Source organism: Vollenhovia emeryi, unplaced genomic scaffold, assembly GCF_000949405.1.
Source record: "Vollenhovia emeryi isolate VEMERY1.0 unplaced genomic scaffold, V.emery_V1.0 DF939150.1, whole genome shotgun sequence".
Classification (NCBI taxonomy): Eukaryota; Metazoa; Arthropoda; class Insecta; order Hymenoptera; family Formicidae; genus Vollenhovia; species Vollenhovia emeryi.
In genome coordinates, this window is record NW_011967216.1 from 288,143 (window position 1) to 306,638 (window position 18,496).

At 43.9% G+C, this 18,496-nt stretch overlaps 2 protein-coding genes across 5 annotated transcripts in view; both read left to right on the plus strand.

Moving 5' to 3' along the window:
• Positions 1 to 16,148, plus strand: part of LOC105565696 (neogenin) — a 33,272-nt gene extending 17,124 nt beyond the window's left edge. The window contains exons 2-26 of the mRNA XM_012019104.1: positions 3,321 to 3,486; positions 3,721 to 3,860; positions 5,099 to 5,266; positions 5,344 to 5,466; positions 5,553 to 5,715; positions 5,792 to 5,919; positions 6,017 to 6,176; positions 6,261 to 6,376; positions 6,636 to 7,050; positions 7,114 to 7,390; positions 7,473 to 7,679; positions 7,791 to 8,100; positions 8,170 to 8,328; positions 8,430 to 8,635; positions 8,752 to 8,907; positions 8,982 to 9,144; positions 9,203 to 9,397; positions 9,621 to 9,653; positions 9,826 to 9,955; positions 10,042 to 10,274; positions 10,602 to 10,706; positions 11,313 to 11,524; positions 11,605 to 11,815; positions 12,181 to 12,320; positions 12,463 to 16,148. Of these exons, the coding sequence (XP_011874494.1) occupies positions 3,321 to 3,486; positions 3,721 to 3,860; positions 5,099 to 5,266; positions 5,344 to 5,466; positions 5,553 to 5,715; positions 5,792 to 5,919; positions 6,017 to 6,176; positions 6,261 to 6,376; positions 6,636 to 7,050; positions 7,114 to 7,390; positions 7,473 to 7,679; positions 7,791 to 8,100; positions 8,170 to 8,328; positions 8,430 to 8,635; positions 8,752 to 8,907; positions 8,982 to 9,144; positions 9,203 to 9,397; positions 9,621 to 9,653; positions 9,826 to 9,955; positions 10,042 to 10,274; positions 10,602 to 10,706; positions 11,313 to 11,524; positions 11,605 to 11,815; positions 12,181 to 12,320; positions 12,463 to 12,561 (4,415 nt within the window). The 3' untranslated portion in view covers positions 12,562 to 16,148. The remainder of the gene's footprint in view (positions 1 to 3,320; positions 3,487 to 3,720; positions 3,861 to 5,098; positions 5,267 to 5,343; positions 5,467 to 5,552; positions 5,716 to 5,791; positions 5,920 to 6,016; positions 6,177 to 6,260; positions 6,377 to 6,635; positions 7,051 to 7,113; positions 7,391 to 7,472; positions 7,680 to 7,790; positions 8,101 to 8,169; positions 8,329 to 8,429; positions 8,636 to 8,751; positions 8,908 to 8,981; positions 9,145 to 9,202; positions 9,398 to 9,620; positions 9,654 to 9,825; positions 9,956 to 10,041; positions 10,275 to 10,601; positions 10,707 to 11,312; positions 11,525 to 11,604; positions 11,816 to 12,180; positions 12,321 to 12,462) is intronic.
• LOC105565618 (cAMP-regulated phosphoprotein 21) overlaps positions 12,528 to 18,496 on the plus strand; it is a 53,381-nt gene continuing 47,412 nt past the window's right edge. For 2 of the 4 annotated variants that reach the window (XM_012018950.1, XM_012018949.1), the window contains exons 1-2: positions 12,528 to 12,633; positions 17,175 to 17,383. In XM_012018950.1, the coding sequence (XP_011874340.1) occupies positions 12,617 to 12,633; positions 17,175 to 17,383 (226 nt within the window). In that variant the 5' untranslated portion in view covers positions 12,528 to 12,616. Of the gene's footprint in view, positions 12,634 to 17,174; positions 17,384 to 18,496 lie in introns of those variants that run through there. The other 2 variants (XM_012018952.1, XM_012018954.1) reach the window with 2 other exon arrangements.

Sequence of the window (18,496 nt, forward strand, 5' to 3'; positions counted from 1 at the left end):
CACACTTAATCTTCATGCTCGCTGACTGACTTACGACTAACTCCATTATAATAGCAAAATTCGAGCGATACGTTGTACACGCACGTTGCTAAAACCTGACGATGTGACCAAAGAACGTCTGATTTGTCCACCCGTTAATCTCTCTATCGACACGACGGAAAATGCGTACGACGGCGCGTTTCGGGTCATCCACGGGGATCATCAAGGGACCTCCACTCGCACTCAATCCAGCACGCTGGAAGGTGATAGACCACCGTGAGCGTGGAACTGTAACCCAATAACCGCTGCCAGTGGCGCTCAATCGGTGATTGATTCGTCGAGAGCGGCGGGATCTCGAAGGGCTTCCATCGCCGATGCTGCGGTTACGGGAAAATGTTCGCCAATTGGAGCCGTAATCCAATAATCCGCTATCGGTGGCTCTCTCAATCGGCGATCGGGCGCAGCCAGTGTTCCGTGGAGCTCGGCCATTTTGCAGCGGGGGGAGGGGAGGAAAAAAATGTTCTATACTTTCCGCTTTTGAGTCGCGAATAAAAATCGCTCTCCTCTCGATCGTAGGCGCGGAAAATCGGAACGATTCTCACCGGTCTCGCTCTCGTCCGCCGTCCTCCATTTTCTGGAGACCGTGCCCCGCTTAATCGGCGCTACACTAATCGGAGATTATTATCGATTACTCTACCTCGCAATTACCGTACCGTTATAATCGATAATTCGACCTGTTACTCCCCTCGTTTAAACGTGTTCACCGCGGTTTTTCTCTTGCCACAACTCCTCTGTCCCCCGCAAAAATGTTTGTCCCGACGTTCGTTGGATGAGAATAACGGTTACCGATTGTGCGCCCGATCGGCGCGATACTCGATTAGTCGGCCGCGGGTATCGGCTTTCCCGATAACGAACGCCACGCGGTCGTTCAATTCGCACGCGTCTGTTCAATCGAAATGTTGGCGGAATCGACTAGCGGCCTCCGGAGTGGCCTCTGGAGAAATATCGCGAGTAACGCGGACGGACGACGCGGAATCTCTCACGATATTCCTGGACCGTGCGCGAGGAAGGAAGGAGAAAAGAAAAAGTGGGAATCTAACGTCGTTTCAAACGCTGCTTGAACCTCGACCTTGAGCCTGGTGCATCACCGGATAAAAATGATGATGCGTATGCATTCCGTTTTCCGGCGACGTCGGCTCTTTTGCGGGCCCGTCGGGTTCGCACGTACCCCGGGACATTCCCGGAGCGCGGACGGCCAGTATTTTACGCGTTACATTCCGAATACCCGGGATGATATGACGTACGCGCCTCGAGCGTTTAAAATCCTAAACGCGCGCCATCGCCGCGGACACAGAGGAGAGGAGGGGAAAATTGAGAAGCGGGCGATTAGAGGCCTCTCCTCCCGAGGAAACCTGAATACTCCGGGCGCTTTTGCCGGCTGAACGGGGACCAAAGGTTGCGAGTTGCCTTTCAGCTCAGCGTCCGCCGCGATCGAGGCGGAATGTCGGGACAATATCGCGCCGCGCGTTTTCCCCGCGTGCGCTTTACGTTTAGGAAAGTCCGCGCGGCGCGGACGGGACCCGCCGGCGGAATTTCAATTTCGTCACGCACCGTCCGTGGCGATTTCGAAGCGTGCGGTAAATAAAACCTTCGGGTTTCCGCCTCGCCTCCTCCTGCGTCGCAATGAAAGGGAAAGCGCACCCTTTCTTGTGTACCTTTTCGGAGGAGATTGCAGAGTTTCCGAAATTGAAGTCCTTTCAATCGTTGAGATTTTAAAATGAAACTTTACGACTTGTACGAAACTCGTGCTAAAAGCTTGTGTAAAAAAAATCAGCTACCGAAAGAATAAATCGAAGCAACGTTACTCAAAGTCACTGCATACACAGAAAAGTCGTTCACTTTCCACTTCTCTAATTATTTTACAACTTTTTCGATCAGTTGAAAGCTGATTTTTTTCCTTAACTCGAGAGAGAGAGAATAAAATAAAATTAAAATTCTATTAAATCAAACTGCATTCAAAATTAACCGAAGAATATAATTTTGTGATTCAGTTCATTTCCCCGAAATATAATTCCCGAGATAATGCTTTTGCTCATTCGCATAAACTATTGGTTATTTTCGTTACCTTTGCTAAAAATAAATCGAATCTAAAGTGGTTGGAAATTTCTTAAGCCTTGTGTTCGCGGTCCAAGAACTGTGGTACAAGTTCTAGTTCCGAGATATGTGTGTAGCCAATCGACTTGCATCCTTTACGAAAAAGCTGCAAGCTAATTGGCTACACATTTCTCGAGACTAGAACTTACGATTAGACAACAGTTCTTGGATCGTGGGTACAAGGCCTGTGTCCATGATGCTGGAACTTGGCCACAGTGTTTGGATCGTGGACACGAGGCTTTATACACGTAATAATCATTAAATATGCGTTATCTCTCCTAGACCTACCAACCCACATCTAAAAAAGTCTACGTATATTTTTTCGTAAATATGGAACTGACGTGTGACAACATGACATTTTCTGTAATAATCGCGAACTGTCTGGCAAATAGGACACTGTATTCCAGGAGAGCCATTAGTTGGCTTCTCGGCAACATCCGGAATATTGTGCCGTCAAAAAATAATCGAGCCAGTTCCCTCTCAGGGAGGAAGAAATCATTGCCGGAGTGATTTCTCGCCTCGTCGACTGTAAAAATGCGCCGCGAACGGAGAGCAGCCTTTTTCTCGCCTCCCTCTGCCTCCTCGTCGCGGTCGATTCGCGATGTTAAATCGTCTCGTATCGCGATAACGCGATCGCGCCTAGGGGTCACGGGGAGGAACGGAGAAACAAAGAGAGAAAGAGAATTCAGGCATTCGGCCGCGTCTAGGCAGCCAGGCAGGAGCGTCCGTCCCTATATAGGGTGGACGACCCCTTTGTTCGAATGGTCTCCCCCTCCCTTTCCGCCGCAGCCGGTTCTCCCTTCTAGACCATCCGATACGCCGGCTCTTCCTCCTCCGCCCCCTTTTAACATCTACACCCCCTAACTAACGCGCGTTGTGCACGAATGGGTCACGAGACGCACAATGGTGGGGTCCGAAATTCGATAGCGCAATAGCGCTGCTTCTAACATGGGGTACCGGATGGTGATCGTTAAACATCCCCCTTTGTAAACACATAGCTGGGAAGTCGCCCGGGAATATCGTCGCGACTCTTATCCGGAAGCGCGAATCGCTCTATCTGACAAATTGAATTTTCCTTCTCGAGGACGATAAAGATTTTCTCGCTGTGGGGATTCGTCATAGAGAAAGGTCCCGTTGGGAGTGATTTCGTCCGTTCGTCATTAATCTCTCCTTCCTTTGGTTCACAGTCAACGCGGGAGGCTTGGACTTCACCACCGTGCCGCGGGATGTGGTGGTGGAACAGGGAGGTCCTGCGAGGCTGGACTGCGAGGCGCAGAGCGTCTTTGGAACGCCGAGTATACATTGGCGAACGGACGACGGTCAGCCGATCACGTTTATCGGGGACAGTTATCGGTAATACGCGAGATGCGATCTCTCTTATGTTCATCTCTATCAATGTAAATTAACTGTAATCTCGGCTTAAGTTTCGTTTTATCTTTTTTTTTTCTTCTAAGAATTGAAAGAAGATAAAAAATACATTAAAGTTAATCTGCATTGATAAAAACGATTAAAAGAGACTCCCCCAACAACGCCCCTGCCCACCGTTCGGACTCTGACTTTGAACGATCCCCGATTCTGTTTTTGTAGATCACAGCTAGCGAACGGGTCCTTGTACATAAATAGCGTGTACGCTGCTAGTGCAGAATTAACCGGAAGTTATCAGTGCTTAGCCTCCATAGACAATGTCGGATCGATTGTCTCTCGGGCAGCCACAATCAAACTAGCAAGTTAGTATCCAAGTCCTTCGGAACCTAGCGTGCGACACGTGCTTGAACCGAGTGCTTGCTACGAGAGAGATCACGCTTGATACCACTTTGATGTGCAAACGATCACTTTGTTCGGAGCGTTGAAGATGACTCTTTGAGTTTTTAACAGTCTCGAGATATGATCGTGATTCAAGGAACACTAAGAAAAATCTGTTCACACTAGGTCGTTCTTAAATATTAATTTTCTGCCACAATTTTTGTCTCGCTCAACTTCTTGAAACTATTTATAATGCTCGACTTTTAAAGAGTCGTAGCTGGTAAACGATAAATGATAGTAAGCCCATTTTTCTTTAGAAATCTTCTTAAAGATTCACAGTTTTATAAAACATTTATAAACTCGTTTGTTGTTTTGCAAGCCTGCATAAATGCGGGGCAGAGAGATGTGCGCAGCTCTGCCGAGTCGAAAATATCCGAGTTTAAATCTGAACGAAAATTGATTTTCATTCGATCGCCGTCTCTCGGAAGACAATGGCAAGGGAGCATTTTTGCTCAGGATACTCCTTTACAGAGTCGAAAGGTTCCATATATTTGACGCAGATATAGCTGACAAAAAAGAAGAAAAGAAAACACTTTGACATGATGTATATTCGCTGATATACATATATCACTAAATATGATATCAACGTGAGAAATAAGTACTTGTGAAGACTTATAAATATTATATTTGTATTTATTTATTTATTTATTTCTGTTGAGAGAAAACTTCGATTTTTTAAAACAAGGTTTCGAACATGTTTTGAAGCCTTCTCTCTTTCGATATCAAAAACAAAATCGAAGTGCAATTGAAGCATTGAACAAAAAAAATTGTAAAAGCTCGCGCAGATCCGCTTTCGCGAATCACGTCGGATTTTCTATCACTTGTTTTACAGATACGAGTTTTTTTTTAAACTACACAATTTGAAAAACGTGAAAAAGTTGTCATTTGATATTGTAAACTTGATATTATATCATTAACTAAATATTACTGAATTATTATTACAATTTTTATATTTAGTATTAAAAGTTAATAGCGTGTATCTTAAAAAATCTAGCGAATATCTCGATAAATATAGAGTGGTAATCTTAGAATTCCTTGAACCACAATATATTCTAAATGATTAAAGACAGAGAGAACAAGGAATAATCCTCTACTCTGAAAAAGTGATCGTTCACTTCCGGTGGCGCTTATACGATAAATGTAACGTTGACTTTCTTTGAAGGCCTTCCCGGTTTCGAAAGAGAACCTCAGGACACCATGGTGTATCCGGGACAAATTGCATATTTGAGTTGTGCGCTACCTGCTTCTTCGAGTTTGTTAAAGATACAATGGTTAAAGGACGAACATCCTTTAGTGCTCGATAAAAGTCGTATGACAATTCTGCCGTCAGGTACGACAAACGTCTTCTAATTTAGGATATTTTTGCGCGTTAATTATCGTCATTCATGGTTTATCCTTCACCCACAGGCGCGTTGGAAGTCGACAATGTTCAGAATCACGACGTAGGATCGTACAGATGTAACGCAAGCGGCTACGGCCAATACAGACTGAGCAACAAAGCGGAATTAGGATTATTATCTAGTGACATCGGTAAGTCCTTTCGCTAATTGTGACCAATAAACGGGTTAAACGCGGGGGACGGTCAAGTTCACGGTGCGCTTCATTCGGTTGTACAGATGAGGGATCTAGCGCTCCAGTATTTATTGCACAACCGTTGCAACAAATAGCCACCGAAGGGTCTGACGTGACCCTGGAGTGCGCTGCCAACGGCTATCCGAAACCGACGATTCTTTGGCTCAAAGACGGCGTCGCTCTTGATTTGACGTCACTAGACTCTAGGTATGTTAATTAACTTGGAATGACGCGGTACGAATCTGAACGATGGCATTTATGAGAGGTATATTACTTGTTCAAGATATCGCAAAGTCGCAGCCTCTAGTCTCATGATCACGAATGCCCGAGAATCGGATCACGGTTCGTACCAGTGCCGCGCGGAGAACGAGGTCGAATCTCTGGATGCAGTCGCTGAATTAACCGTACAAGGTATATTTTCGGTGCACGTACGGTTTTCATTTGTTGCCCTGCTGTGATATTAAAATATGATCCTCGCTTCAATTTGCTTCTTCAATTTGATCCTCAGTTCCGCCGCGGTTTGTAAAGAAACCCGAGGATAAAGTGGCGAGCGAGAGTCAAGACCTAGAATTCGAATGCGAGATTTATGGAAAACCGGAACCGAAAGTTACCTGGCTGAAGAATGGCGAGCGTATCACGTTGAGCGCATACTGGCAAATTGTCAATGGGTGTGTGTTTAGAAAATGTCTAATACTTGGCTGACGAAATTCACGATTTTATCATTTCAAAATTTGCAATACTTCCGCTTCCAGATACAATCTGAGAATCAATGGACTGTTACCTATAGACGCAGGAATTTTCCAATGCATGGGGGTGAATCCTGCCGGTAGCGTTCAAGCCTCGGCGCGTCTCATAATTAACCAGCCCAGTGAGTTTCGCGAGATAAAATGTAGATAAAAACCTTTTCGAGCGCACATATTCTCTTTTCTTCATATTTATTGGTTGATAAATATCGTAGTTTTTTTAAATTTTGTTTACATCTTATTTATGTATACATATTTCAACATTATGTATCTATTTTTTTACGTTTATTTCTATTTGGAATTTTAATTTTGTCTTTATTTATTTCTTTCCCCCATGTGTTCCTCGTTAATTAACTGTTCTGCATGCTAACGTCACGTATGCAGAGAGCGCAAATTCCCACAGAACGACAACTCCCAAGACAGTTCCTAAGAAAAAATTACTACTACAACGGCAGTTGTATAATAAGACGTGGCAACATCCGAGTACTCTGCTAGGACACACGTTCTCGTCGCACATGCCGAGTCCTCCACTTTCAATAAGTCCCTCTGACGATCCCGCGGATCTTCTCCCGAGCTCGTTTAAGTATCCCAACTCCCTTTACGATCCGGAATCCCGTTTTATAGATGACACAGATACTCTGGAAGCGTTCGACGGGGGTGGCGTACCCTCTCCACCGAGGAACTTGAGCCTCGTCATCGTCACCGCGAGATTCGTCACGCTACGCTGGCAAGAGTCAGAAAACGCGAACAGCGATACTCTCAATTATTTCATACATTACAAACAGGAAGGGGCCATGAGGTAATTATTCTATGACGGTAACTGGGTGTGACCAGGCGACCAATCGTTTTCTATTTCGCGCAGGGAGAGAGTTGTCAACACGCAGCAGAAACTGGAGGCCATGATACGCGGTTTGCAGCCCAGTATGACGTACCAATTCCACGTGGTCGCGCAAAATCCTCGAGGAAGCAGTGCTCCTAGCGAAGTGTTACAAGTTACAACGTTAATAGAGGCCAACGTTCCCGGGCCCCCGATGAACCTGGAGGGTCATGCGACGAGCAGCATGAGTATTACTTTATCGTGGGAGGAGCCGCAAGTTATTAATGGACGAATATCCAAATATATTATTACATTTATGGAGGTATACAAACTTCTTCCTGCAGACAACTGATGTTAAGCAATGTCGAGCGTTACTAATTATTCCAATTTCGTTACGTTCTCAGGGCGATGGTGAAGAGGTAACGCGTGAAACTACTAGTACAACGTATGAATTGGTAGATCTCGTGCCTTATACGGAATACAGTATTAGAGTTCAAGCGGTCAACGAAAATGGCCCGGGCGCTTTTAGTAAGGATATCGTGATTCGGACTCACAGCGCACAACCGACCCAACCGCCGCATAACGTTACCTTAGAAGCAGCTAGTTCAACGGTAATACCACATCTGAGTACACATTACAGATAAGAGATTTATTATAGATAATTTAAATCGCGGCAGAGTACGGAGAAATCAAAGTGTTTCACTGAAATGTCTGTTTTCCAGAGTATTATCATAAGATGGGAACCCCCACTCGAGGGACAGAATGGGATAATCACAGGTTATAGAATACGGTACCGCAGATACCCGCACGATTCCCGATCCGGGGACCGGCGGTCCCCGATCTCGGTGACAACTGAAGGAAATCAACGTTTGTACGTGCTAAGCGGGCTCGAGAAGCACGTTGTGTACCAAGTCCGCATATGTGCCTTCAACGTCAATGGAACTGGGCCTTGGACGGAATGGACGAAGATAGAGACATACGAGAACGACTTGGACGAGACGAAAGTACCTAATGCGCCCAGTAATCTGAGAGGTGAGAATCTATAAGTGCAAAACATAGGATGGCATTTTAACTTGTTACAAATCTACCTCTTTATTACAGCGAATGCCATGGCGGATTCTATACTAGTATCGTGGCATCCCCCGAAGGATCAAAGCATCAAAGTGAGAAAATATAAGTTAGGCTGGGGCAAAGGCTACCCCGATGTCGAGATACAGGTTCTTGATGGGAAGCAACGATCTTATGCTATTAAGCCTATAGGTAAAAAATAATACACCGTTCGACTTTTGGTACAAAACGCTCGAAATATTTTGCAATTTAATTTTTATTAATCCTCCTGCTCTCTTCCGCTGTGATATTAGAACCAACAACGGAGTACGTGATATCTTTAAGAGCAACGAATAATGTTGGCGATGGTCAGCCAGCATACGCGAATGTAAGAACTCCCGAACGTTTTGTATCTGAATCCGCAGTGCCTTTAATACCACCCGTTGGCCTTAAAGCTATCGTGCTCTCGGCTTCTACCGTTGTACTGTATTGGACAGACACGACCTTATCGAAAAGTCAAGTACGTTTACGTTATGTACATATAATCGTACTGTATTATAAAACCTCATAAGATATGTGACGCGTGCAAAGGAAAGGTCAGGCAGAAGTATCTGTAGCGAGAGCATTTATTTTTAGTACATCACCGATAGTCGATACTACGTGGTGCGTTATACGTTCTATCATCATAGCAGCAGCCCGAGATACAAATATTACAATGCTACCGATCTCAACTGTATGATTCACGACTTGAAGCCCAATACACAGTACGAATTTACAGTTAAACTGGTCAAGGTACGAGACACACGGATTACGTACAGTTTAAAGAAATTCAGAAAGACAAATATCTTATAGTATAATTTCCACAGGGTAAACGAAGCTCGCCGTGGAGTATGGTCGTTCTAAATCAAACCCAGGAGGCTGCGCCTAGCACGGCACCTCGAGATCTCATCATTCAAACTGTCGAGGATCGTCCGACTTCCGTTCTACTGCGATGGCAGCCTCCCAAGCAATCTAATGGACAAGTCACAGGTTGGTAATACTAAATTTAATGAATGGAGTATGTTTACTAAGCCACGTAAATTTCTAGGATATCTCATAGTTTATTCCACTGACAACACGAGATGGGATCGCGATTGGCTGGTCGAAGGTGTCATTGGCGACAAGGTGGATGCTGTCGTAAAGGGCCTGCAGCCTAACATGATATATTATTTCAAGATCCAAGCTCGTAACTCCAAGGGGATGGGGCCGTTCTCCGCGACAGTCTCGTTTAAAACGCCACAAAGTAAATAATTGGATTTTTGTTTATTATGTCGATGTTGAATGACGTTAAATATGATTATGTTTATGCGGTTGCAATGTACGCGTACAGAATAGTGTCTGTATTAATTTAACTGTACACGATTGCGTAGCATTATGTGCCTCTATTGTTTCCTTTGTGTTGCATTCTGTTGCCCGTTCACAAATCACTGCGTTAATGTTACGTTTATTTTTTATTTCTATCGTAGGCAATGGCATGGATGATGAATTGCATGGTCGAGGTAAGACATTATCCCAATCGTCCTCTTCCTCTATCCCAATTGTGCATGTCTAAGCATGTTTTATTGTAAAATTTATCTCTTTAATAATCTCTTTAAATATTAAACAAGAAATCTTTTTTTTTTTAATATAGGATGATTGCAATCTTTTAGTAAAATATATTTCTTTTTCCAGATGGACGAAGCTTTTCTAATCTATTGATTTACATCATAGTGGGTCTCTCAATCGTCTTTATCACTGCCATATCGGTAGTGGTCGTAGTGTGCTGTAGACGTAATCCAAGCTCGCCAGATCGGAAGAAAGGGTATATCTTAGTAACGGAATTACATGTTGATACTTCGAGTCATAAAACGCAATGTGTCTATAATACATTTTTTAAATAATCCTTAGATACATGAAAGATACGAATCAGAAGACAAATATCAAGCCGCCGGATTTGTGGATTCATCACGATCAAATGGAGCTGAAAGCACTTGAAAAATCGTCGCTCAACGGCGAGGCCTCTACCAGCGGCGTCACCAGTAATACACTACCCAGATCGAGCAATCCAGAATACAATCAAGATAACATACATGGGAATTCTAGTTCACTGGATAAGCGTACTTATGTGCCAAGTTATATGGGTAAGTCACGTGACACGCGCAAGTCGGGGAAAACACTGTTGCACTATCAGACATCATAGAAAACATTCCATACCGCGAAACTAACAACAGTCCCGTTTGGTTGATTTGCGCAAGCAAGAATAACTTAGTCTCTTTGTTACCACACAATTTTGATAATTTTACTTTTAAATTAGGTATTTCAATTATTTCTATTTCTCACACGCACAATGCAGTTAAGAAAAAAAAACAGGAAGAGAAAGAGAGGGGGAGGGAAGGAGGATCTCATACGTTTGATTTGCAGTTTTTCTGATTTTGTTATTCGGTTGCCTTTTACTTATTTGCTATTAGGTAACACTGATGAGAAGTGCTCAACCCTGAGCAGGCAGCACAGTCGTGGAAGCCACAAACCTAAATTAATTACACTTCCCGTTGACAGTACACCTTTGCATCAGCGTAAGTAGTAGGGTTATCACTCGCTATTGCACACAATGTCTGTAATGCGTGGTCTACAATACGTGGAGTAAGCGTGGAGTAAGGAGTAAGGGAGAGCCCTAACTTCTAGCTTTTGGTGTAAGGAAGCTGAAATACAGGCATGATTGTTAAAATAATTGTAACACTGATTGATGGCATTTTGATTCACCGAGAGTAAACCTAAGAGCTGAAGTAGGAGTGAGAAATAAAATGGATTTATTTCCTTACTCCTACTCCTTACTCCAGCTTACTCCATGTATTGTAGACCAGCCTTAATAATGTAACACGTCTTTTTGCAAACGATTAAACTACTTACAGTATTATTTTACGTAAATATAAAGTAATATTTTACATAAGTACCGAAAAAGAGAGACCCAGATGACTTTAACTTAAACATATATTAGCAAGGCCATCCTCCTGAATAATATTCAAAAGGTTTTAGCTCAATATTTATTAAATTTGGGTCCTCTCTTCGATAAGATTATCTTATTTTACGACAAGGCAATCGTCCCACAAGTGATAAAATGCATAATTTGGATCAGCTATCACAGTTTCAATGTGGATATCAAAGTTTCTGACTTGTTGCAGCTATAGCTACGGCTACGCCGATTGTGAATAGCAGCATGTCGCAGCCGACGATCCACACCTCGTGCAGCGATACGTCGTCGGTGAGACAGAACTATCCGCGAACGGTCGCGCAATATAGCTTAAATCGCGCGCACGTCACGTTGGAGCCGACCCCGGAGTCCAGTCCGGATTCTTGCAATATGCCTAGCTCATACGAGCCTTTGCCGAGTCAGGTAGGATCTCGAGTACGTGCGCCGTGAACTGTTTAACAGCATGATGGCGAGAATTGTACGTTACTTTCTTATCTCTTTAGTTGTCGTATGGTACGAGCGGGCAGTCGTACAGTGGTAATACTCAGTACACTCCCGGCCATTACGGCAACAACACTCAACCGATGAACAGCACCGTTGGGGTGGAGAGCAATGCTAGCAAGCGTTTGCAAGGGCATCCTCTCAAGAGTTTCAGCGTGCCGGCTCCGCCGCCGCAGAGTGCCCCTTCGACACCGGCGCAACAGAAGCACGGTGGTTTGTATTGTGTTCATCAATTGCACCATTCAATATAAAATATCTAAAATATCGTACTGTTCAATCTATCTCTCCAACCTCTCGTCCCAAAAAAACCGAGAGACAGAATCATCATTCTCCATAGTTCGTTAAATGACATTAAAATACAGTTTTTATTTTTTAGCAAAATTTTGAAAAATTTGTAATGAAAGTTTAGCAAAGATAAAATTCGTTCTGATAATCTAGGATCTTTCTGCGATTGCAATGTGTTGGAAAAGTTTCCTTGTCAAACATTTGCAAAGATTTTCTTTTCTTTGGGTTTTTTTTTCTTCAAATGTATTATTAAGCTGTTGAATACTGACGATTACTATTTTCCGTAATTACAGTGTCACAAGTGACAGTAAGGCCAACAATATCTGGCAGTCCGTATAAAAAACCGCAAGGTTCGTCGTCGCAATTAGCGAAGAATCGCTTAGCCTCGGTGTCAAATCCGACACATACTTCGGAGGAAGTTGAACGGTTAAAGGTAAAAACCACAGGTTTACGTATCTAACATCCGCATATGTTAGATACAATACACGTTAACTCGTGTAATGCAATATAATGTCACTTTGTTTGCGCCCACTTTGCGCGATTGCGCCTTAATCGAATTAATTAAATGTTTGCAGCCTTCGTACAGCACCGAAGAATTGAATCAGGAAATGGCCAACTTAGAGGGTCTTATGAAAGATCTGAATGCCATAACAGCATCGGAATTTGAATGCTAAAGTAGGTTCCTAAGCCTTGTGCCATCTTAACTGATGGGTAGACTGCAACGCCACGATGTTAGTACCTGAGAGGTAAATTAAATTGTCACATTTTTGCCATTTACGCCGAATTTCTCCCCGATAAATAAGTACGATTACTATCGGGATCACGTATGGAAAACCAATATTGTATAGTTAATTAGCGTCGATGAACGGCGCAATTAATGCGTGACCCAGATGCTCGTTTTAATTGGGACACGGCGATCAACGGCCAATCGCCAAATCCGTTTCCTCTCTCCGGTACTACCGTTGCTCGTCTTGGATGTAAAACTCAATAATATACTTGCCAATGTGTAATCCGACAGCGTCGCGTTCGCGCGGCGTATTTTTGATAACGCGAGCAGGCAAGTGTGTCGCGACTGGCCGCTCGAGGGGACTCGACGGGCCCGCTTTCGTGTTATTCGACGTTACAATATAATCGCGTGTAAATGTGCTGGACGCGTGTACCGATCGGGACGTAAATTATCCAACACGACTTTTCGGCGTGTTTGTCTACGATGTGTGAAAGTCAATGTACAATAATGTAGTCAGGTCGCGCGAACGAGAAAACGTCGCGATTGTCTTTCTTCGTCATATTTTTTTTTCGTCATTTACACAAAGATCCCAGGGTGGTTTAACCGGACGACGCCCCTATTGTATGTGCTTTTATGCGCGTCGACCCCTAAGCAGTCTTGCCTAAAGGGAGAAGAAGAAAATCGCCTTGCTGTCCCAGCGAAAGAGCTCGTGCGTCGCTATACCGTATTCGCATAATTATATCCTTCGTCGACTCGCTAATGCCATATTTACGCTTGAAAAGACGGGGCACGCGTGAGCCGTTCGGTCAAGTAATTTACGGTCCAAGATGATATAGGCAGGAGAATAGAGTATTCATTCTATTTTTGTATCTATTATGATCGGTTCGCGACGAGCTTTATCGCGCACGTCTTACATTCGGGGGGGGGCTTCTCGCAAAGCTTGTTCGCATATTTCAATTTGTTCGGAAACCAGGTGAGCTTTTACATCCCGCGAGACCGATTTGACCGAGTTTTAGCTCGCACAATGTAGGCGCGGCACTCGGTTTCGCGCTCTGCTGGACCGTGAGATTTCTGTGATTTCCTTCCGGACGGCCTTCGTGAGATGTGCTTAGGTCACCCTGCGCGTGTGCTACTCGACGTCCCGAGGCAGCTCGTATTCAATGACGATTTCGTGCGCGTATCCTCTGTTGAAGCAATCACCTAATGTATACATTACGATCTCAATGGAAAATATTACTTTTTAGAGTTAATCGTTTACAGGCGAATAATTGTGGGTATTATACGATAGGCTGTTTAGCGTAACAAGGCCGACGGTCGACTCTTAAAAATCGCGGTCGCGGAAAAATTACCGGCGGTTCCGCGGGATTTAGCGGCCGATCCGTCTCTCGCTCTGTGCTTCAGAATTCGTACGTTTTGTCGCGAGCGATTAAACGAAATTGCGTTATTCGACGAACACGGTCCGTTTGGGCGAAGTAAGTTTTATTCCTCCCCCTCCCTCCCTTCCCGCGTGTCGCCCTTACGAGTTGAAGTATTATCGATGAAAGAAAGGAAAAAAATGTTGTATACAAATATTTTTAGTGGGATATATATGCATACCTAGTATGTGGATTTTTGTATTTTACCTACTCGGATACGCGATCGGGAACGGCTTAGGAGAAATTTTATAAACTTATAAACGCAATGCTCAAGTCCGGCGTTGAGAATCGTCGAGGTAATATGTAACGTATATGGTCCATATTTCTATCCAGATACACATTTTATATAAGCCATTTTACTGCCAATTGATTAATGCATATCTATTAAGGTACATACGTGTGTACGTTTCCTTCCAATCGCTAGAGACACTTCGAAACATTAAACGGGACGCGCTCCCGAATTCCAATTCGGATCCAAATGGGATACAACGATTGTCGTTGCCGCCGCGAACTAATAATATGTGCTTGTAGAATTTCGAATCGTACTCGACCACTTTTGTATTTTCATAGCGTTCGAGGTGTTGTACAAAGATCTTGTATATTAAGGACGTTGTACGGCGGCGCGAGCTGAGAATCCTAGTAGCACAGTGCGTTGGCTGAACATTGGTCCAATAAAATCAAATATTGCCCATAAAATCAAATATTGCAATGTTTAACCAATGTTTGGTCAACGCACTGTGCTACTAGGGAAGGACTCGAGTGATGTACATCAAGCTCCCTCGTCTTCTCTTCCTTCGAAAGGAAATAAGAGAGAAATTAAGCACCGAAATTTGCATTAAATTAAGAGAAGTGCGCGCAATTCTCGGTGCTACAATTATATACCGGCTCTTTAAAAAAAATATATATATCACTCGATTCCCAAGCAATTCGCGTCACACGAATCCCGATGTAGCACGATTTCCGGATGCACCGCGATAGTAAGGGGTGATAATCTCTTAGCATGTTAGGCGCTGCCAATTTTTGCGACGGGCTCCTCGCGGATTCGGAGCTTCCCCAGCGCGACAGGGAGAACCAATTTTCGCATCGTGATGCGGAGTTTTGCGTATTATTTGCGACCGTGCGTGCGCAAACGCGGCGAACGAGCGAGAGTCTCTCCGCGGTCGACGGGAACGGGATTACCAGCGTACGATCCTACCGGGCTCCGTTCGCCAAGCGCTACATTTTAATTTTTTTTTAAGTATACAAGTTAACTTGTAAAAGAGAATGCGTTATTGAGTGAACGCGCGATACGTTTTTCTCGGAGAGACGCCGAACGTTTTGCACTTCGTTCTTGGTACTTTTTTTTCTTGTTTTTTTGACGATGTCGAGCTTTGCGCAAGCTTTTGCAATCGCGAGAGGAGCATGCGAGCTATACCGATAAAGAGAACAGCTTGTACATTAAGTATATATAATATATATATATATATAAAAGTTGTATCTATATTGCGCTGTTGAGAGGAAAACAAAAAGCGTCAAAGCGTACTTTTTAATTGAAAGACAAGCCTACACGGAGGGCCTGCGAGAATATTTTACCACAAAAGTATAATTAGCGTATAGTTACGTAGATAGCGTACATATTTATCTTTATAAGATTAATATTATTTATTGATTCTTTTTTTACATGTTCGCGCGCGCGCCAATATTTCCGGATACAGACGAATTACGCGAGACATTAGAGGCTGGCTTTTGCATTCGACCGTCGCGTCGCGATGAAATACACCTCCGATTCTCATTACTCATCAACGAATCGATCATCCGCATCTGCATTTATAAATTAGTTAGGTAAATCAATTATCTAGATTAGCGTTCAAACGTAAATTCGACGGTATAATCGCGTTGAGGAAACGACCGGCTTATCGATGTACATAAATATAAAAGAAACAACACCGCCACTTTATATAAGAGATGATCAAGTATTTATATATATTATATATATATATTACAATTGAATATAATTCTTATATTTGTACGATATACGATATAAGAAAGCCCGCCCCGCGAGACGAAACATTCATAACAAGTGTGTGATAATATTTGTAAAACTTGATATTCAATAAACAATTTTATGTTCTTTACAAAATTACGTCTCGCGTGGAACGGAAACGGAGACTTGCCCGGTAACCAGCCTCATATTTATGAAACAGCAAGAAATTTCTTTAATTTAGAGTTCTAGTTTAATTCCCGTTGTGCTGTTCCCATCCGCCTACTGACCTGTATTTTATTTGTTATTTTACTGTTATATTTTATGCACGCACACACGAGGAATAGATTTGCTCGGGAAAATATGACCGATGTAATATCGGAAATGATTAGAGATGCGTTTGCGTTTTCCGGCGATGAACTTAAATATTATCGGAAGAATTAAACAACATTTTTGTAACACGATTCCAACGTGGTATTAATAGTATTTCGATGACAATATGTAAAATATTGTGATTATTTTTATACGTGTGTTAATTTGAGAGAAAGATTGACACGCGTGTGTAAAAATAGGACTAACGTGATTGCATAGATACATATTCGTATGCATTAATCAAATTTTGAACTTACCTTGTTACAATATTTAAATATTCAACAAACTGCAATACATGCTACACAATACATTTTACATAAAATGCATAAAGTTTGAAAAATATGAATATAAATGTTGGAGAGAAAAATTATACATCTGTATACTCAACATATTTTGTTGAGTTAACCGAGAAAAAAATAGTTATTTATAATTTATCGATCTAATGCGTTCCGAGATCTGTGCTGATTCGCAATCACGCCATTCATATCCACTTTATTATGGATCTAACAATAAGAACTACGTTTCATACATTGTTTGAAATTAAAAAATGCTATTTGGTACTTAATCCGTGCTACACTCGCAATTGAGGGGTCGCTCTCAGGCTTTGTCCTAATGAAAGAAACGTTTGTCCTTAGTTTATATCCCAGTAGAGTTCTCGAAAAGATCGATCAAATGGACTTTTCACATTTAAAAAACTTAGTAATCGTATAATAAAAATGTAATAAGGAATTAATATTCCCCAATAACAGCAACAAACTGTACCCAAAGATTGTTTGAAGCCGCGATAATTGGCGCCAATAATTGAATTTACAGTGCGACCCGCGGCCTAGGGACACCTCGGCGTCTAGGGACATTTCCGGTCCCCCGCCGAGGACTCTCGCTCTTCGCCCCATCGTCGGCAGATAGCATTAGTGATCGGTTTAGCAGTTTCAAAAAAGCACAGGACAACAATACTCGCGGGACTGTGCGCGATGAGAATTGTCGAAATGGTGAAGCTGCGGCGTGGGCGTACGCGGAGCTAGGTGAGTAGTGTTATCGCGCATTCCCTGACTCGTGATAGCGTTATCGGGGGAAGGACGAGGCCGCGGGACGGTGCGTGGCGTCGCGCTCTCGTAACTCTTTCCTTTCCGCGAATCTCGTCTCCGCCTCGTCCGAGGAGGAAACGCTGCGGGTCGCTCTCGCGCTGGGAGACCGTCTCGCGCGGTCGTCTTCTCCCCGGACGGATTGCGTCGCCCGACGAGACGAAGCCCCGGTGACGATCGTCCCGTTCTCGCCGAACGACGTTCCGTTCCGTTCCGTTCGATCCCGTCACGTCGCGGTGTCTCGGCAGGTGCATCATAACCTCTTTCTCCGGCGCGAGACGTGCGCGAGGTTCCCGAATCCGTTTCGCGATGCACGGACGGACGAGCGGATAAACACGCGCGCTCTCGCGGGTGCACGTACCGTCCCGGCTCGTCATTGTCGTCGTCGTCGTCGTGGCTGTCGTGATCATTGAGCCAAGCACGACAGGTGTATGTGGAGTGCGCTCAGCACACGCACCAGTCGCTCTCGGTTCGACCGATCTTTGTTTTGGCCGCCGAGCGACGCGCGAGTCCGCTCCCGTCCTCATTTTCGAAACGACCATTTCTCCCGATTTGTCTCACGATTTTGAGCGTTCGGAGCGATAGTGTAGCGTTGGAGAATGGAAACGAGAAGCTACGGAATAATACGCGAAGCTAGCGGATTCGCGTAGAGGTTCCGCGATTGCGATCCGATTGCCGTGACGTAAAGAGCGTCGGAGGTAGAGATCGGCTCGTATCGTTTCTTCCAAGAGAGAACTGTTGCGTGGACGTTGGTCGATCGTGCCAAGCTGCGAGATTCCGAATTATACACGTACATTGATTCTATGAGACGAAAGACACAAATTTATCTGTATATCTGTAATAACGTGCATTCCCGATTGAATGTACGATCGTTGAGCAATGAGATCTGTCGGGGATGCGAGCGCCGCGGTCAGTGTACGATCGGCACGGCGTAAAACTCGTAATGACATCGCGATGACGCCATCATGCTTATTCGTCAATTAAAAATCACTTGAACCCTTTGGCCGTAGCGAGATTGATCGCGAGGCTGGTATTACATTTGTCGTACGACAA